At 42.3% G+C, this 21794-nt stretch overlaps 2 protein-coding genes across 2 annotated transcripts in view; one reads left to right on the top strand and one right to left on the bottom strand.

Moving 5' to 3' along the window:
* The window catches only part of LOC117520845 (phosphomethylethanolamine N-methyltransferase-like), a 41671-nt gene extending 32522 nt beyond the window's left edge, over positions 1 to 9149 (bottom strand). The window contains exon 1 of the mRNA XM_034182180.1: positions 8966 to 9149. Coding sequence (XP_034038071.1) covers positions 8966 to 9035 — 70 coding nt within the window. The 5' untranslated portion in view covers positions 9036 to 9149. The remainder of the gene's footprint in view (positions 1 to 8965) is intronic.
* A 5332-nt stretch (positions 9150 to 14481) lies between these two features.
* zgc:152774 (uncharacterized protein LOC553526 homolog) overlaps positions 14482 to 21794 on the top strand; it is a 48687-nt gene continuing 41374 nt past the window's right edge. The window contains exons 1-2 of the mRNA XM_034181519.1: positions 14482 to 14579; positions 14713 to 14785. Coding sequence (XP_034037410.1) covers positions 14541 to 14579; positions 14713 to 14785 — 112 coding nt within the window. The 5' untranslated portion in view covers positions 14482 to 14540. The remainder of the gene's footprint in view (positions 14580 to 14712; positions 14786 to 21794) is intronic.

Here is a 21794-nt window from a genome sequence, read left to right as displayed (position 1 = left end):
GTGATGCTTACTAACATCTTTAAGATCCATGGTTTTCCCCAAGATATTGTGTCTAATCGGGGCACTCAGTTTGTGTCACATTTCTGGAGGGAATTCCGCCGTCTCCTCTGGGTTTCAGCTACAGTGAGGAAAATAAGTATTTGAACACCCTGCAGTTTTTGCAAGTTCTCCCACTTAGAAATCATGGAGGGGTCTGAAATTTTCATCTTAGGTGCATGTCCACTGTGAGAGACATAATCAAAAAAAAAAAAATCTGGAAATCACAATGTATGATTTTTTAATAATTTATTTGTATGTTACTGCTGCAAATAAGTATTTAAACACCTGTGAAAATCAATGTTAATATTTGGTACAGTAGCCTTTGTTTGCAATTACAGAGGTCAAACGTTTCCTGTAGTTCTTGACCAGGTTTTCACACACTGCAGCAGTGATTTTGGTCCATTCCTCCACACAGATCTTCTCTAGATCTTTCAGGTTTGGCATTTCAGCTCCCTCCAAATATTTTCTACTGAGTTCTGGTCTGGAGACTGGCCAGGCCACTCCAGGACCTTGAAATGCTTCTTACGGAGCCCGTCCTTAGTTGCCCTGGCTGTCTGTTTGGGGTCATTGTCATGCTGGAAGACCCAGCCATGACCCATCTTCAATGCTCTAAAGCCGTGGTCACAACCCGCCGTACTTGCATGTACGTGCAGCCTACTTGCAAAAACGTGGGCTAATTTTGGAGATCCGTACGTTATAAGTACTGCCTCAGTACGAATTTAGGAGCACGCAGACACGCCGTAGAGGTTTTAGTGCATGCAGAACTTTCGCTGCGGTCAGGCTGCGGATTCACCAGCAGTACAGATTATGCACGTTGTGAGTACTGCCTCAGTACGGATTCAAAGCAGCACATTTTCGTTCAATTACTATTGAATTAACCAAATCCGTACGTAGGCAGTACGGATTACGGCACTCACCACATACTATGGAGGCCGACAGACTTGCATGCACGACGCAGCTTCTCACTTGAACTTGGACTTTATTTCCAAACATTAGCAACACACATTCCACAGCTTCAGTCTGATAACTAGCTGTAACTTTTCGAGGCAAGTAAACACTCGTACAACTAACCGCTGCAGGCTGGACATGCTCATGCAGCGCCGACGCCGAAAAACACCTGCCACTCGGTCCCGCTCATAAAAAAGAAAAGCGGCCACACACACACACACACACACATACACACACACACACACACTGCTTTATTGTCAACTCTCTTTATCATAAACTCCTAGAGATGTGCATTGAACGTACTCCCTCCCTTCTCTTGATACTGCCTCCGTGGCTGTGGCATCCGCAGAAAACGTACGGCGAAAAAAAACGCACGGTGGGTTGTGACAGGGGCTTTACTGAGGGAAGGAGGTTGTTTGCCAAAATCTCGCAATACATGACCCCATCCATCCTCCATTCAATACGGTGCAGTCGTCCTGTCCCCTTTGCAGAAGAGCACCCCCAGAGTATGATGTTTCCACCCCCATGCTTCACAGTTGGGATGGTTTTCTTGGGGTTGTTCTCATCCTCTAAACATGGTAAGTGGAGTTGATTCCAAAATGCTCTATTCTGGTCTCATCTGACCACATGACCTTCTCCCATGCCTCCTCTGGATCATCCAGATGGTCACTGGTGAACTTCAAATGGGCCTGGATATGTGCTGGCTTGAGCAGGGGGACCTTGCTGCCCTGCAGAATTTTAAACCATGACAGCATCATGTGTTACTAATGTAATCTTTGTGACTGTGATCCCAGCTCACTTCAGGTCACTGACCAGGTCCTTCTGTATAGTTCTGAGCTTTTTCAGAATCATCCATACCCCACAAAGTGAGATCTTGCATGGAATCCCAGACCGAGGGTGATTGACAGTCATCTTGTGTTTCTTCCACTTTCTAATAAATAATCATAACAGTTGTTGTCTTCTACCAAGCTGCTTGCCTGTTGTCCTGTAGTCCATCCCAGCCTTGTGCAGGTCTACAGTTTTGTCCCTGGTGTCCTTAGACAGCTCTTTGGTCTTGGCTATGGTGGACAGGTTGGAGTGTGATTGATTGAGTGTGTGAAAAGGTGTCTTTTATACAGGTAAGAAGTTCAAACAGGTGCAATTAATACAGGTAAAGAGTGCAGAATAAGAGGGCTTCTTAAAGAAAAATTAACAGGTCTGTGTGAGCCAGAATTCTTGCTGGTTGGTAGTTGTTCAAATACTTATTTGCAGCAGTAACATACAAATAAATTATTAAAAAAATCATACACTGTGATTTCCGGGGGTTTTTTTTTTTTTTTTTTTTTTTTTAGATTATGTCTCTCACAGAGGACATGCACCTAAGATGAAAATTTCAGACCCCTCCATGATTTCTAAGTGGGAGAACTTGCAAAACCGCAGGGTGTTCAAATACTTATTTTCCTCACTGTACATCGGGTTACCATTCGCAAGCCAATGGTCAAACCGAGCGGGTCAACCAAGATTTGGAAAAGGGTCTCCGAATTTTAGCCTCCCAGCAGCCTGCCACCTGGTCTGTCCAACTCCCCTGGGTAGAACTTAATCACTTGCCCTCTGTATCTAGGCGTTACCTTTTCATGTCGTTTTTGGTCATCAACCCTCTCCATTTCCTCCCTTAGATATCGGCTCCTCGGTTCCCTTGGCACTCCACCTCATCCTCCACTGCCAACAAACCTGGGAGCGGGCCATGGGGGTTTTAATTTGCACATCCCAGGCCTATACTGTAAGTCCACTGCTGACTGCAGGAGATCCTCTGCTCCTGCCTATGTGCCCTGCCAAAAAGTGTGGCTTTCCACACACGTCGCACCAAAATCATAACAATTAAGATTTAGGCTGTTAGTGACCATCCGATGATCCACCGGGATTACTTTGTGCACTTCCATAACCGGTTTCAAAGTATACGACATTTGCAACAGCTATGGAGACGTCTGAAATAAAGTATTCGTGAGTACTCGTGTGTTTCCGACAAGTGACGTCGCAGCTAAAAGCGTCCCAGCGTGCACTTCAATGGAATGTAGGTTTGTTTCCCTCTATCTGTCAGTCATTGGGATGTTTCTGTTTTGCTAATTAGGACATCACACAATGAAAAATGCCGAGAATTGCCAAGTGAAACATTTTCCGGAAATGCACCTGCTAATGCTCAGAGTGAGACGAATAAAATACATTAGCGATCAATAATTATTAGCACATGTGTGCAGACACATTTACAATCATGAGTACTTTTATGTTGTCTTACTAACTGAGATGTTAAAAAATGTGAGACATGTCCCTTAATTTGAGTTCCTAATCATTTTTCAAAATGTGTCTCAAGTTTAGATAACATCTTGTTTTAAATATCATGCCTATGAAAAATACTTTAACTGACCTTTTGTGACCTTGAACGATTACAAAATTAGTTGACTGTTAATCCAGGCTTGACCATGTTTTCAATGTGTTTCAATCTGAATCATTGTGCAATGGACTTTTCTAGAACTTTATTTTATTTATATACTTAGGTATTTCATAAACCAATCACTGAAATGTCATTCTGCACATGATCTTTAGGAAGAGGTCAATGCCCTTTCGTGACTGCACTGCTTTGGAACATCAAACTGATAAACAGAACACTAAAAAATTTTTGTCCTGTCCTAAATTGTAATATTTGTTTGTTTGTCAATGCAGGGACTTTATAGTAAGCTGCAAAATAATCACAGACATTTACCTCCCTGTGCGCCATAAGGTCAGTAGCGACCTTATGGTTTTCACTTCTGGAAAATCCCCTCGGACTCTGCTGCTATTGTAGGCACACCACGAGGGATCAACTGCTCTGAATTTTTCCAAAATGTTCATAGTAATACGTGGTAACTGCTTTCGCTGAGTTGCTAAGAAATAGCCTAGTTCAGAAGGGCTTTTGATAATCACTTCATGGCTACACTAAAGTCTTTCACAATAGTAGAAATGAGAAATGGCCTAGACATTATGGGTCTGTGACTTTCATTCTGCTGTAGTACTATGAATATTTCCCTCCAGTGCTCTTCATATGTAAATAAGTATACTAGTATTAAGGCTTTGTTATTAGTTTGTGCAGCAAATAGCTGGTGTGTATGATATATATCATTGTATGTATGAATACATAAGTCTTTCACAAACAGCCTAGTCAAAATGGGTCTGTGATTTTCATTCTGCTGTAGTAGTGTATGTATTTTGTCCAGTACTGTACATATGTAAATATGTATATTGGTAATTAGGTTTTGTTCATATGTACTTTATACAGTGAATAGCTTGTGGTTATAAGATATAGCATTGTATATCTCATATTCAAATTGTTGTTGCATCACTCAGTCACTTGCTCACTCACTTCAACAAGATGTCCCGCAAAATGGTTTGGATGAAAACGGGAACAGTGAAAAAAACTGAAGTACATCCCCATTTATGCACTGGCAGCAAGTCTTGGAGATGATGTGCTCAGTGTACTTCCAGCATTTCATGGTATCACAGGTTGTGACACCACATCATCGTAGCGGTTGAAGATGAGTGTGTGTGATTGTGACATCTGAAGTAAATTTGTGCTGCTTTTGAAATAAAATACCAAATATATATATAATAGCATATCAAATCATGCTCCCCATGCTTTGACAGTATACACACATCGTTAAAAAAAATTAAATCAAAGTTTGTGCTGAATGTAGTCATTTTTCCATAGACTTTAGACATAAGCAGTTGAAATATAACACTTAGAAGCCAGGAACAAAAATTGTGTTACATATATATACTATATATACATATAATATACTTACAAATGATATCGATACCAAAACATTAAGTGGCTTATTAATTAATGATATTAGTGACCATTTGCCAATTTTTATAGTAACTGATCTAAATTTCAATAAAAATGTACTGAGAAAATACAATATTGCAAGTGCGTGCAATCTGAAGAAGCTATCACTACCTTAAAATCAGAATCAGAATCAGAAAGGTTTTATTGCCATATGAGTGAACAAGTTCATAACATTAGGAAACTGCTGCAGTACTTGGTGCTAACATAAAAAAAAAATTACTTTTACAGGATTGGAATCCCATTTATAAGAAGCAAGATGCGAATTTAGCATATTCCAAATTTGAAAACATATTTTTCAATATATACAACAAAAATTGTCCAATTATACAGTATAATAAATATACAACCCCTGGCAAAAATTATGGAATCACCAGCCTCTGAGGATGTTCATTCAGTTGTTTAATTTTGTAGCAAAAAAGCAGATCACAGACATGACACAAAACTAAAGTCATTTCAAATGGCAACTTTCTGGCTTTAAGAAACACTATAAGAAATCAGGAAAAAAAGATTGTGGCAGTCAGTAACGGTTACTTTTTTAGACCAAGCAGAGGAAAAAAATATGGAATCACTCAATTCTGAGGAAAAAATTATGGAATCACCCTGTAAATTTTCATCCCCAAAACTAACACCTGCATCATATCAGATCTGCTCGTTAGTCTGCATCTAAAAAGGAGTGAACACACCTTGGAGAGCTGTTGCACCAAGTGGACTGACATGAATCATGGCTCCAACACGAGAGATGTCAATTGAAACAAAGGAGAGGATTATCAAACTCTTAAAAGAGAGTAAATCATCATGCAATGTTGCAAAAGATGTTGGTTATTCACAGTCAGCTGTGTCTAAACTCTGGACCAAATACAAACAACATGGGAAGGTTGTTAAAGGCAAACATACTGGTAGACCAAGGAAGACATCAAAGCGTCAAGACAGAAAACTTAAAACAATATGTCTCAAAAATCGAAAAATGCACAACAAAACAAATGAGGAACGAATGGGAGGAAACTGGAGTCAACGTCTGTGACCGAACTGTAAGAAACCGCCTAAAGGAAATGGGATTTACATACAGAAAAGCTAAACGAAAGCCATCATTAACACCTAAACAGAAAAAAAACAAGGTTACAATGGGCTAAGGAAAAGCATTCGTGGACTGTGGATGACTGGATGAAAGTCATATTCAGTGATGAATCTCGAATCTGCATTGGGCAAGGTGATGATGCTGGAACTTTTGTTTGGTGCCGTTCCAATGAGATTTATAATGATGACTGCCTGAAGAGAACATGTAAATTTCCACAGTCATTGATGATATGGGCTGCATGTAAGGTAAAGGCACTGGGGAGATGGCTGTCATTACATCATCAATAAATGCACAAGTTTACATTGATATTTTGGACAATTGAAAGGATGTTTGGGGATGTTTCAAGATGATAATGCATCTTGCCATAGAGCAAAAACTGCGAAAACATTCCTTGTAAAAAGACACATAGGGTCAATGTCATGGCATAGGGTCAGTGTCAACGAGTAGATCTGATTTGATGCAGGTGTTAGTTTGGGGGATGAAAATTTACAGGGTGATTCCATAATTTTTTCCTCAGAATTGAGTGATTCCATATTTTTTTCCTCTGCTTGGTCTAAAAAAGTAACCGTTACTGACTGCCACAATCTTTTTTTCTTGATTTCTTATAGTGTTTCTTAAAGCCAGAAAGTTGTCATTTGAAATGACTTTAGTTTTGTGTCATGTCTGTGATCTGCTTTTTTTCTACAAAATTAAACAACTGAATGAACATCCTCCGAGGCCGGTGATTCCATAATTTTTGCCAGGGGTTGTAAAGTTAACCCATGGATAATAAAAGGTCTTCAAAAGGCTTGTAAGAAGAAAAATATGTTATACGAGGTCTGTTAGAAAAGTAACAGACCTTTTTATTTTTTGCAAAAACTATATGGATTTGAATCATGTGTGATTGCATCAGCCAAGCTTGAACCTTCGTGCGCATGCGTGAGTTTTTTCACGCCTGTCGGGTGCGTCATTCGCCTATGAGCACGCCTTGTGGGAGGAGTGGTCCAGCCCCCTCGTCGGATTTTCATTGTCAGGAAATTGGCTGATCGACTGCCGCTTTGCTTCATCAAAATTTTTTCAGAAAGTGTGAGAGACAGCCAAGTGGAAACCATTTGGAAAATTCACATGGCTTTCGGTGAAGATCTTATGGGGATCACACAGATTAAGGACAATTACAACTTGATTAAAGACGGCCCACAGCGGCGGATGGCGCACCGCGCACCAAGCGGCGATCGACAGGCTCAAATGACCAGATCATTTCCAAAGTGAACGCTTTATTGATCCGGGACATCGTCTGACTACCAGAGAAATGGCAAGACAGCTGGACATAGCACTTTTTCGGCACATTCCAGTGTTACAGGAGTTTTTGTAATGGAAAGAGGAGCGGAGAAATTCGCCACAGAGCCGCTCATAGCGTGGGACGAAAGCACCTCCATGTTGGTCTCACAGGACAAGCCCTAACATGCCCAGCTCTTGCAGCATTCGAAAGATTCAGACGGCTTTCGGTGGCTTTTCAGTCGTGTGACTATCCGAGAAATTGTGGACGAGCTGGACATGCCACAACATGTCCTGTGAGGCTTCATCACGGCGTTGCTTTTTGTTCTGTGCCCTGCGCCTCCGTCCCGACGTGCGAATTCCTCCGCACGTCTTTTCATGCCGAAAAAGCGCTGATGTCAAACTCTTCTGCCATTTCTGTGGTAGTCAGACGACATCCCGGATCAACAAAGCGTTTACTTTGGAAATGAACGGCACATTCCACTGTTACAGGAGTTTTTTGCAAGATTCTCAAGCACATTTTCAATTTTTTTAAGAAAGCTGAACGGGCTCAGAACAAAACGAGTCTTTTGCTTTTGTACCATTTTCAGTAAAAACACAAAGTTCTTCAGATTTGTTGGAATTATGAGAGAAACACACACACAAAGATGGTCAGGTGATGGTCTAGTGGTTAAGGTGTTGGGCTTGAGTCCAGAAGATCATGGGTTCAAATCCCTCCCTGACTAGAAAATCACTAAGGGCCCTTGGGCAAGGCCTTTAATCCCCTATTGCTCCCAGTGTTTAGTAAGCGTCTTGTATGGCAGCACCCTGACATCGGGGTGAATGTGAGGCATAATTGTAAAGCACTTTGATCGTCTGATGCAGATGGAAAAGCACTATATAAATGCAGTCTATTTATTGAGACATTAGTAGTAGTAGAGGTCTGATTTAAGGGGAAACCACAAAATAAATGCTTTGTGGACTTTCCGAATGTGAAGGCGTTTGACTCTATTAATATTTATGCTCTATATTAAAAGCTGATTAAGAGGGGCAACCAACTATAAAGCCAGTACTGATTTGGGACTCAAAAGCCGCAGTTAAAAACACCATTTATAACATTTTACAGCAGTAATAAGGGATATTTCGGACTGTGTACACAGAGAATGTTGACTTCCATGGAAATTTAAGTTTTATTCAATACGTAGTTTCAAGGAATTAGGTTCCTATCGGCTCTTGTCAGTTCCTGTTGGCTCCTGCCGGCTCCTGTCTGTTGACTTCCATTGGAAATGAAGTGTTATTCATATGTAGTTAAAAGGAATTAGGCTTCCTGTCGGTTCTTGTTGGCTCCTATCTGTGTTTAGTCGTTCTGCAAGCGAACATTTCATTCCTTTCTGATGTTTGACTGGATGGATTGCATGCTATCAAATTAATATAAGAAAAAAAAACAGTGTAGTAAGACAGGTAACATGCAATTTTTGATAAGATCTTCTGGAAAGAATTATGCTGTATTAACATACATAGTAAATGGCTGTTGACAATTTGATCACTTTGTTGCTCAGAGGTCGGATTTTGTGGATGACCGTGAAGGCATCAGCAGGAGTTTCATATGAAATGGAAAAGCAGGAGAATGTTGGTCTAAAATATTGATTTAAGCTGTCGTGGTTCGTCTGATTTGTGTATTTTATACACGTATAGTTTGATTTGACTGTGTTGTATTTCCATATTTCCATCGGCAGTGTGTCGGTGAACGATGACATGATGTTTACACCGAACATTTTAGACTCCGGCAAAGTTAGAAAGATTTAAAAACTCACCAAGTTTCTCTCCACCTGCAGCCACATCTCTGACTCCTATAGAACTGTGACTCATAACTTGCTTCATCATTTTTATTTAAAACGTTCACTAATTGACTTGGTCGCGGCCAGTTTATTTCTGCATCAGGTCCGTCGGCGTGTTTTAGCTAGAGGTGGGCGGATCGATCCTAATATCGATAATATCGATACCAACGCTGGTATTGATATTGAACGATCCTCGTGTAAAAAGATCGATACTCAAGCTTTTTTTTTCCTCTCCCACACGCACTGACTGCTGCACACGCAGATTCATCAAAGTCTACTCTCTGTCTGTAAGAGCAGCGCTGTGCTGTGTCACACAAGGCAGAGCAGCGCACCCTCCCCCTCTGATCTTTTGTTGTTGCGCCATCACGTGGCTCAGCGGCGTCAGCCAACAGCCATGCAGGTAGGCTCAGCCTGGCCCGCCCACTCAGTTGTGTTGAGTGATATTTATTCAACAAAAATGTTGATTGTGATAAGAAAGTATTTTGTTGTCATGTACAATGTTGGGCGAAATTCTTTCTTAGGTCTTTTGGATCCTTTGGATCTATGAGGCTTAAATATGAAAAAGTATCGGTATCGATATCGGCAATACTGGGCCTGTATTTACTTGGTATCAGATCAATACCAAAATTCCCGGTATCGCCCACTTCTAGCCTGAGTGGGTGTGGCTAGAACTTTCCCATAGCAAGATAAAAGTTATTCACAAAGCATTTTAAGTCTTAAGGAGGGAGGAGGACTTTTAAGAAGCCAGTGTCTTAAACAGACAAGACAGCAGAAAGACCGACAGGAAGGAGAGATATTCTCCGTATGTTGAGTGGCAGTGCGTCAGTAAACAAGTGGCGGTTCCACACTGAATTACTCCCCGCCCCGGGTGAGACCCCCTCTGAGTGCCTGCCCCAAAAACCCCACAAAATTTTGCACAAACACCCATTTTTTATTATGTTATTATTATTTTTATACTTTAGAAGTGCCCCTGAAATTGTCATTGAAATTGACATCAAAAGAACATAGACTACAATACAAAACTACAAAACATCCATGAATTGGAAGTTTGAATAAACACACCCATGCTAAATATGGACGCTTTATTAATCTGTCTTTCAGGGAGGAACAATTAGCTCCTTGGTTACTGCCTTGAATTCGATGCTTGGCACACTTTTAGTTGTCTTTGAAACTACCTACAGCAGGGGTGCCCAAGTTCGGTCCTGGAGATCTACCTTCCTGACACTCTTAGTTGTCTCCCTGTTCCGACACACCTGAATCCAATTAAAGATTCGTTAGTAGGCTTTTAATGAGCCTTTCATATATCACAATTATAGGTGTCTGGCTGTCTGTCCGTCTGTCTGTGTACAGCATAAGTCCAGTTCTATTACTGCCACAATCTTCAAATTCACAGGAACATTCTTGGGACACAGACCTTGGACGAAGATAGCTAACCTTGACCTATTTTAAGAGGCATTTAAGACGTTAAAATGTCACATTCTGTACCTAATCTTATGGCGGACATTAGCGCAGTGACATCGCTTCCTGGTGTGCTAACTTTGCTTCGTTTTTGTTTACAAATAACATCTTTCTCATATATTATGTACAAGATAGTGAGAAATAAACACTTCTAAAACTGAAAATTCAATTTTTGGAACCTAATAACACCACTGAACTGAAATATAAGACAATTTGTGGACGTTAGCGTGTACGTCACCATTCATCCCTTCTTTGTAGGAAATTCCCAGGGGTCACAAAACATAATGCCTTCAGGGTTTATGCAGTTTCAAGAGCCACCAGACAAACGTCTACCACAGGACAAATTGTTTGTCTCAGAAATCATTTGTTACCTCCGCCAACAAAGTTATAGGAGATTGTGTTTTCACCCCTGTTTGTTTGTTTGTTTGTCTATGAACAGCCTGGAGCCCACAATTTTTCATATATCATTGTGAAATCTTTACTGAAGATTCATATCCTGATAAGAAAGAAAGTGCTTCAATTTCATGGTCATAGGTCAAAGGTCAAATCCCTATCTTTAACACTGTAATGTATATTTTACATTATATAAATCAAACATGCCTCAATCACTCTCATACTTGAAAGTGAGGTGCAGACTGACACTCAGTATCACTTGACAAAGTTTGATCCGGATCTGATCCAGATTATGGATTTTGTGGACATTTGAATTTAATATAGAAAAGCCCATTTGGTGTACATTTTGCATTATATCTCAATCAAAAGTGCCTCAATCACTCTCATTTGTGGCAATGAGGTGCAGACTGGCACTCTAAATGAATAGACAAAGCTTGATCCACATGTGATCTGTATTGCGGATTTAACAGATATTTGATATTAATATTGAAAAGTCCTTTTGATCTATATTTTGTATTATATTTTTGCTTATGAAAAGCCACTTTGAACAATAATTTGACTTTGGAATTTTTTTTCCCGGTAAAAATTTGTAGAATTGGAAACTAGTGTTTATGGAGGTTTGCGCTCTACGAGCATGGTGCTCCAGTTGACTGTTAATTTTCTCTGAAACATTTAAGTAAATTCCTTGTAGAAATACAAGTAAATGGGCTGTACAGTGATTGTTCAAGTGGGTCTTCGTCACATGTAATAAAGAGTATGCTGCCTTCTACATAAAAACATCTTTGAGCATCTTAGGTGTGGAAATGTAAAGACTTTAATTCATTATTACCACTCAAAGAACATTCTCCAAGATGTTTTAAAAGCCTTGTATTTCTATACTGGCTCTTTGACAACTATGCAACAGTACTCCCTCATGCTTTGATATAAAAAAAAAGTAAATCATGGTTTTGAGGTCACACTACCATTCAAATTAGCTCAGTGTGTCTTTGTGTGTGTTGGTGCATTTGAGCAACAATTAAACCTTTAAGGTCTGTCATACAGCTGTTGTCCATTAATGTGTGACTACACCCATGAGTGCAAATGAAGGTCAACTACAGCAGTTACAAAACAGACTATGCTCGAGGACTGGATCTGAAGACCCAGTTCCCCTCCCCAACCAACTGGTGCTGTCCTGGACATCTGCGTGGACTTAATAATTCTCAAAAATACCATATTCCTCTGTATTGTTAAAAACATTTTTTATTAGTATGACCTAAGCAATGGGTCACCCCTTTGAGTCTGAACTGCTTGAGGTTTCTTCCTCAAAATTATCAGAGGGAGTTTTTCCTTACCACTGTCACCTGTGTACTCGCTCTAGGGGTTAGTAAGGTTAGATCTTACTTGTGTGAAGCACCTTGAGGCAGCTTTGCTGTGATTTGGCCCTATATAAGTGAAATGAAATAACGTTTGGAGTGCGCACGGAGTGGTGGGGGATGGAGGGGCGCAAAACCATAATCTCACCTAGAGCACCAAAATGGCTAGAGCTGGCTCTTACCCCATTTAACCTACTTCTTCTGGTGAGCATTGCAGTATGCCAGAATCCTCACAATGTAGCCTACGCAGGCACTCTCCTTTGCTTTAATGTAGTAAAGTGTTTTCTGTGATTTTCTTGTTCAAATGCTTTTGAAGCATCAATAAAGCACATAAGGACAGATGAATTTCTGGACCTATTCTCAAAGTCAACACTAGGTCACTTTGGCAAAGTGACCAATCGGAAGGCGAGAATTCATATTTCCGTGACTGGCCCCTTGTTGAAAACACGCTAGGGCTGTATGCTGTTTTATTGAAATCAGACAGTTTTTATTGTCTCTGACTTGCTTCTAACAGCCAGTTGACAGCTATCATTCCCTGCAACAATGAGACTTATACACCAAGCTGACCTAAAATGAACATTAAATTGACTTTATTGATGAGTCTGACTTCACTTCACTTCACTTTATTTTCATTTATATAGCGCCAAATCACAAAAGAGTTGCCTCAAAGCACTTCACACAGGTAAGGTCTAACCTTACCAACCCCCAGAGCAACAGTGGTAAGGAAAAACTCCCTCTGAGGAAGAAACCTCAAGCAGACCAGACTCAAAGGGGTGACCCTCTGCTTGGGCCATGCTACAAACATAAATTACAGAACAATTCACAGAACAATTTACTGACAAATATACAAGAAATGCTATTGGCGCACAGGACAGGAGGATCGCCAACACAAATACAACTCCCATCTCTGGATGGAACTGCACCTTAAACAGAGAGAAAAAACAATCAGGCATCAGAAAGACAAAAAATACTGTATAATTTGCCAGCATTAATCAACAAGAAAAACAGAAGAAATACTAAGGTGATCGCCGGCCACTAGCCCTAAACTTCACTAAAAGACCCAGAATTTAGGTAAAGTTGAGGCCGCAGCCCGCTCCAATTACTAATAAATGAATTAAAAGAGTAAAAAGCGTAAAAACAAAACTGTACCAGTATGCTAGCCATATGAAAGGGAAAATAAGTGCGTCTTAAGTCTGGACTTGAAAGTCTCCACAGAATCTGACTGTTTTATTGATGCAGGGAGATCATTCCACAGAACAGGGGCACGATAAGAGAAAGCTCTGTGACCCACAGACTTCTTATTCACCTTAGGGACACAAAGTAGTCCTGCACCCTGAGAACGTAAAGCCCGGGCCGGTATGTAAGGTTTAATTAGGTCAGCTTGGTAGGGAGGTGCCAGTCCGTGAATAATTTTATTCATGACCCGTTTGAAAAGTGATCAAATTACATGCATTTGTATTGAGTTTGGCGATGTTTTCACCGAGAAACTCCTCCCCTCGAGGTTAATCTACCTGGATACCGACCTTGAGTATACTGGTTCACTGTTTCCTTAAGTGCATATATACACACATCAGTCGCATGCTTTGACTTAAAACCAAAATGATTATCACAGGATTAATATACTCATTTGTTCTATCAAGACGGATTCTATCCATGACTTTTCATAGGACACTGGCTAGTGGTATAGATTTTCCAGACATCTAACTTTTCCAGCTTTGTCCTTAATAAGTGGGACAGCCAAGATAGATAGAATTGAATCTGATTATTTATGTTTAATTATTATTATTATTACTACTACTACAATTATTATTATTACTACTACTACTACTACTATATTATTACTACTACTACTACTACTACTATTATTATTATTATTACTACTAAATGGTAAATGGACTGCATTTATATAGTGCTTTTCCATCTGCATCAGACGCTCAAAGCGCTTTACAATAATGCCTCACATTCACCCTGATGTCAGGGTGCTGCCATACAAGGCGCTCACTACACACCGGGAGCAATACTACTACTACTACTACTACTACTACTACTATATTATTATTACTACTACTACTACTACTACTACTTATTATTACTACTACTACTACTACTACTACTATTATTATTATTATATTGTTTAAAAAAAATGCCACTCTCCCCCTTTGTCCAATAGTCCTGTCCATCTCATTGTACTGAGGTCCTTTGATGTCTTTTTAAGTTACACTGCTGATAAACAGTAAAACAGGCTAATTTGCTTCCGTAGTGATCAGATCCTGGGCCACGCCCACTGCCTTTGGTCACGCCCTTCTGAGTAAGCAGAATAAACTAGGTAACAAAACCATCCGATAAACATGGCGAGGTTAAGTGAACACGGAATTCGTCTGAGTTCTGTACGTACTTCAAAAACATGTATTGATTGTGTGCACGTGTGGGATATAAAGTTTGCGACTCTCATCATCTGTTTTTCCTGAATTAATTTTGCTGCAATGAAATTGAAAAATTGCTTTGTTTTGTTTTTTAAAGATGAGTCCTTCCTTCCTGAACAGCAACTCCACGAGTCACACCTGGCCTTTCAGTGCGATTGCAGAATTAGTAGGTATGTGTGTTTTTATTGTTAATTATTACTGTTTGGTTGAAGCTTTGGACGCCTGCAGCTTGGCGCTGCTTCCGTGTGCCCACTGAGTCGTGACTTTTAACACGTTCGGTGCCAAAATACACAGAAGACTGAGGCGGAATGTTTTTGTCGTTGTGAATAGCGAGCTCCAGTGGTGTTTTTGTTGTTGTTTGTTTGTGTTGTTGTTAAGAAGAGTGTGTGTGTGTGTAATATTTTGGACGCGCTGTCAAACCTGTCATTCTGCCACTGTGTGCGCTCTCATTGGTCCACACGTACATTCTGTCTGTGGGCTGTTCTGCACGAGCGCACCCTGTGTCACATGATGTGATTGTGGCTTTGCAAAGACTACAATGTGCAGATTAATTCATGAATAAGTCTGCATTCAAATAACCAGTCATTTTCATATGTGTGTGTGTATGTGTGTGTGTGTGCACTCGAGTCAATGTTATGACCCCTGATGGTCACCGCCCCCCCCACCTGCAAAATTGAGATTTGTCCCCCGTAATATATTCTTGTGAAACAACTTCAGTGGAGTGTTTTGTCTTTACAACTGTACTTATTTTGACTATCATGTGAATCTACTGAGAGTCGGAGACTAACCTCATGATAGTTACCATTCAGTAATCTAATGCATGGACACCTCAGCATGAGGTTTTGATGGAGCTGGTCTCCACTACCTGAGCTCATGCATGCACAGCATGATTTTTTTTTCTCCATTTTCCAGTGAAACAAGCACTTTTCCTCCTTGTAACTGTTGCACATTTATTACATATAACAACAGTCACACGTCTGTATGTGTACTGCTTATATATAAGCAGTGTGGTTGGTTTCAGTGCGGAAGGTTCCTGGTTCAAACCCCACCCCTGCCACATTTCTCCATGTAATGTGGAGTTGTGTCAGTGTAGCGGCTGCACTCTGCGTTGTGCAAACTCACGATCCTCGGCATGGAAGTCAGACTCTCTAACCAGAAGGCTAAAACCCGGGGCTCTGGCCTTGTGACCAGAGAATCCTTTTGAGCTGTTGGGAGTGAGGTTTTCGAACTACATATGCACAGCAACTCTGCTGGCCTCCATTACATTAGGTAGGGTGTCCTGCATAAAACTTGTGCCAAATCAACATGCAGATCCACCTTTGGTCAGCCGTGTCAGCTCTGAGTGAAAACAAGGGAGCAGCCGAAGGGACTTACTTACTACACTCAACAAAAATATAAACGCAACACTTTTGGTTTTGCTCCCATTTTGTATGAGATGAACTCAAAGATCTAAAACTTTTTCCACATACACAATATCACCATTTCCCTCAAATATTGTTCACAAACCAGTCTAAATCTGTGATAGTGAGCACTTCTCCTTTGCTGAGGTAATCCATCCCACCTCACAGGTGTGCCATATCAAGATGCTGATTAGACACCATGATTAGTGCACAGGTGTGCCTTAGACTGTCCACAATAAAAGGCCACTCTGAAAGGTGCAGTTTTGTTTTATTGGGGGGGGGGGGATACCAGTCAGTATCTGGTGTGACCACCATTTGACTCATGCAGTGCAACACATCTCCTTCGCATAGAGTTGATCAGGTTGTCAGTTGTGGCCTGTGGAATGTTGGTCCACTCCTCTAAAATGGCTGTGCGAAGTTGCTGGATATTGGCAGGAACTGGTACACGCTGTCGTATACGCCGGTCCAGAGCATCCCAAACATGCTCAATGGGTGACATGTCCGGTGAGTATGCTGGCCATGCAAGAACTGGGACATTTTCAGCTTCCAAGAATTGTGTACAGATCCTTGCAACATGGGGCCGTGCATTATCCTGCTGCAACATGAGGTGATGTTCTTGGATGTATGGCACAACAATGGGCCTCAGGATCTCGTCACGGTATCTCTGTGCATTCAAAATGCCATCAATAAAATGCACCTGTGTTCTTCGTCCATAACAGACGCCTGCCCACACCATAACCCCACCGCCACCATGGGCCACTCGATCCACAACATTGACATCAGAAAACCACTCACCCACACGACGCCACACACGCTGTCTGCCATCTGCCCTGAACAGTGTGAACCGGGATTCATCTGTGAAGAGAACACCTCTCCAACATGCCAAACGCCAGTGAATGTGAGCATTTGCCCACTCAAGTCGGTTACGACGACGAACTGGAGTCAGGTTGAGACCCCGATGAGGACGACGAGCATGCAGATGAGCTTCCTTGAGACGGTTTTTGAGAGTTTGTGCAGAAATTCTTTGGTTATGCAAACCGATTGTTTCAGCAGCTGTCCGAGTGGCTGGTCTCAGACGATCTTGGAGGTGAACATGCTGGATGTGGAGGTCCTGGGCTGGTGTGGTTACACGTGGTCTGCGGTTGTGAGGCTGGTTAGATGTACTGCCAAATTCTCTGAAACGCCTTTGGAGACGGCTTATGGTAGAGACATGAACATTCAATACACGAGCAACAGCTCTGGTTGACATTCCTGCTGTCAGCATGCCAATTGCACGCTCCCTCAAATCTTGCGACATCTGTGGCATTGTGCTGTGTGATAAAACTGCACCTTTCAGAGTGGCCTTTTATTGTGGGCAGTCTAAGGCACACCTGTGCACTAATCATGATGTCTAATCAGCATCTTGATATGGCACACCTGTGAGGTGGGATGGATTATCTCAGCAAAGGAGAAGTGCTCACTATCACAGATTTAGACTGGTTTGTGAACAATATTTGAGGGAAATGGTGATATTGTGTATGTGGAAAACGTTTTAGATCTTTGAGTTCATCTCGTACAAAATGGGAGCAAAACCACAAGTGTTGCGTTTATATTTTTGTTGAGTGTATATATGTTACATATTATATTATTATTCTATATTTTGTATATATCTGTCATGTTATAATACAACAGAAGCACAGTACATGCCTTGGTGCCTGCCGTGTGGTGCAGATGAGAAAAAATTCATGCATGCACAAAAAGGTTCCCTTCATCTCTCCATCAAATGACACCTCGCTTGCTGTATTTGTTTCTGTGGGATAAAATAATGTTGGATACTTGCGTGCGTGACGGCGTGCACGCATGCATAAAAGATGGCCGGTCTTGAACTGCATCAGGGCTGCCCCTCTACACCAATCCTGTTTGTGATTTTTATGGACAGGATTTCAAGGTTCAGTCAGGGACAGGATGGTGTACAGTTTGGTAGCCACAGAATTACATCTTTGCATTTTGTAGATCTGTTGGCTTCATCAGGCGGTGACCTCTGAAGTGCATTAGGCCGGTTTAAGGCTGAGTGTGAAGTGACTGGAATGAGAGTCAGCACCTTGAAATCTGAGGCCACGTTCCTCTGTTGGAAAAGGGTGGATCAGGGGCAGAGGTGGAAAACTCTGGCTTTAGGAAGTAAAAGTCCAACAACATATTTGTTCCATTTTTCTAATAAACCAGCTGATTGTAATTAGTACCGGGCTGTTGTGGTAAACAAAGAGCCAGAAGAGGAGACTGTCCATTTATGCTCCTGTATTCACTTGTGGTCATGAATTTGGCTAAGGACCAAAAAAACAAGGCTGCGCATACAAGAGGCGGAAATGAGTGTATATGAGCACTCAGGGACAGGGTGAAAAGCTCAAATATGCAGGAGGAACTCAGAGTAGAGCCACTTCCAGGCACGTCCAACTGGTAGGAGGCTCCGCGGAAGACCCAGGATACGCTGGAGGGATTATGTTTCCCATATGTCTCGAAAATGCCTCAGGATCCCCCCATAATGAATGAGAGGACTTGTCTGAGAACCAGGAAGTGTTCGATGAGTTGCTTGTTCTTCTGCCACTGTGACCTAGTCGCAAATAAGTGGCAGAAAATGGGCAATTACATGAGATGTAACGTCCGTTTCCACTTTCAGTGGTCCTGTTGTGATCTAGCCATCCCAGGGAGTTATGGCTAGACCATTATTTATTAATCTGATTGAGAATAATAAATCTTTGTGACAGCTAGATTACAGCAGGACCATTGGAAGTGGAAACAAATGTTACAGTGTCATGGAAAAACCCAAATGAATACATTTTTAGATATTTATATAAACACACATATGCCGGGGGGGGTGCTTTGTACATACTTAACTTTCCAGTCTTTAAAATGTCTATAAATTATAAGTAATTGATATTTATTTATTTAGGGTTACTAATTTGCCCTAACAGGCCAAGTAATAGTGCAGCTCAGATGATTGTCCAATGTACCTGAAGTTGTTTGGAGCAGCCTCCTCCTTCAACATTTAGCTAAAATCAGTAGAAGTTATTTTTTCTTAATCAACCTTGACCGCTGAACTCCAGGCAGGCAAACTCTTCTTCATATCTCGGATAAATTTTTCCTTCATGTATCATTAAAACTGGATATTGTGTTGCACACTACTGGGGCTCACTGAGCAAAACAATGTCTCCCTCCAGGACATTTTGCCGGAATGCCCACACATTGCTCTTGACAGCCAAATGCATCTCCATGTATTTCCAGGCAGGACTTTTTCCATCCATTTTCTCCACCCACTTATTCAAATTAAGGGTCTCGTGGGGGGCTGGAGCTTATCCCAGCAGTCATAGGACATGAGGCGGGGTACACCCTGGACAGGATGCCAGTCTGTCGCAGGGCCACTTATAGATAAACATGCACATTCACACCCGTACGCACACCTAATTTCAAGTTTCCAATCCACCTAACCTGCATGTTTTTGTATGTGGGAGGAAGCCGGAGCACTTGGAGGGAGTTCACGCTAACACAGAGGACATGCAAACTCTGCACAGAAAGGCCACAGGTGGGAATTGAACCCATGACCTTCTCACTGTGAGGCATCAGTGCTAACCACTAAGGTCACCATAGCTGTTAGGACTTCTTTTTATCTCGGATACATTTTTTTCTGTGCAGAAAGTTAGAACTGTTTATCATGTCACACCCCACCAGCTCTCTCTGAGCCAACTAGCAGGACAGTGCTGCTGGACTACTCTCATCTGCCCACCTATGGAGTGTCACACTGTTTCCTCTACAAATAACAACCCTCAGCATCCCAAGACACACAAGGAAATACATATTTCTCAACAAAAATATTGCAGAGAACACATAAATTAACAAAAAAAAAATAATAAATGTTTATTAAATCAGAATTGAATTTACTGACAATAATTACTGACATAATAATTACTGACACTAATAATTGATCAACATATTGATTTATTCTGCCTTACAGAAACCTGGTTACAGCAGGATAATTATGTTAGTTTAAATGAGTCAACACCCCCGAGTCACACTAACTGCCAGAACGCTCGTAGCACGGGCCAAGGCGGAGGATTAGCAGCAATCTGTTATGTGTCGGACGCAGCTCGGAGAACCGACCAGCGTTTGAAGGACCCAGTATGAAATAAGCAGAGCACGGTACAAAGGCTAACTGAATTTAATACATAACAGTGATCATAATAATAATAAAAGGTGCGGTCTGACGTGGTGCGCTCCCAGCAGCGCTAACGGTCCGGAGCCAGAAGCTGTTTCGGACCCAAGGACCCCGCCGACACCCCCCAGGTGGCCGCAACAACCGAGTCTGTGAAAGAAGGAACCATTATGTGAGTCCACACTCTACACACAGAACACTTAAAGGTGTACAAACAGCAAACACTTCCTGGCTTGATTACTGATCAGCTTCCAACCTGCAGGCATGGAACATCCCGTTCACAAATCACCACCGCAGTGGAAGCTGATACATGACTAACATACAGCTCAATACAATAAGGTGTGAGGGACACCACATTTACTGACTGTATAACTGTTAGTCACAAAATCCAACGTACCTCAGGAAGTGTGCTGACGAGCGTGAGACCTCACCCTCTCCTCTTTCACAGACCGTGCATCAAACCTGGACATTCTCAGCGTCCGCTGCTGATGAGATGGCTCCCAAGACGACGATCTCACCCGTCTGGTCACAAGGTCGAGTCTCTGGCAAATGCACACTGTGCACTTCAGTCTTAAATGCCAACATACTCCAATCCCTCCAGATGCACCTCAGCTGTGAGTCCTGACGAGTCGCAGGTGATCAGGGTGAAGTCCTAACAGCCTCAGCAACACAGCCACTCAGTCCCAAATGCATGCCACCTGGGAGGAAACACAAAAGGCAAACAAAACCAGCAGCCAGGCCCCCCCAGCCATACAACAGTACCCCACCCTCACGGGAAGCCTCCCGGCGACCACACACACCTGGCCCAGGAGAAACACCCCCCTCCAGGGACCATGGCTGGAAACCACGTCCGCGTTAGTCCTCCAACAGACTGGTTGAACTGGCTGCATCTTTGCCTTTGTTTCTGACAGTCTTAGCACAGGTGTGGCCAGGAGTTCCTACACCTGTGCGGTCAGCCTTTAACCAAACGTGTGATTAGTCAAAAACAAAACAACCAAAACATCCCCCCCCCCCCCCCTCCCCAGGGGACCGTCCCATCAAACCCCAGGGAAGGGGAGAAAAGAAAAACAACCCACATGTAAACACACAAACAAAAATGCCAAAAGACCCCCCCCTCCTCCCCCCCAAACGACACGCAGGGACCAACACCCCCCAGAGGGCCACCCGCCAGCTCCAGGAGTAATAACCACGGCCGAGGTCCCTCTGGGATCCACCGTCACCCACGGGGACTACCAGCGCCCCCCAGAGGACCACTCGTCAACCCCAGGAGACGCCTCCCCACACGACCAATGGACCCAGCCCCGGCCGCCCACGGCTAGATGGACCCAACGCCTTTTCCCCCCCAGAGGACACCACAGTCAAACCCTGAGGGTGGAAACTGGGGGAGGAAAAACAAAACAAAAACCCCAAACCCCCCCCCCCTCCCCTCCGGGTGCAGAGGCCACCTGGGAAACGCCCAGTACAACCTAACTGCACCCCTCCAGCAATGCCGACACTACGGCACCCCCGGCTGGAGTCAGAGGAGAAGAGAGGGCATAACAAAAAACAAAGAGAAAAAACAACCCAAATACCACCCCATCACCCCCCAGGGGACCG

Source organism: Thalassophryne amazonica, chromosome 11 (assembly GCF_902500255.1).
Source record: "Thalassophryne amazonica chromosome 11, fThaAma1.1, whole genome shotgun sequence".
Taxonomy (NCBI): domain Eukaryota; kingdom Metazoa; phylum Chordata; class Actinopteri; order Batrachoidiformes; family Batrachoididae; genus Thalassophryne; species Thalassophryne amazonica.
The sequence above is the reverse complement of the archived record's forward strand: the minus strand, read 5'-3'. Positions and strand labels throughout refer to the sequence as shown.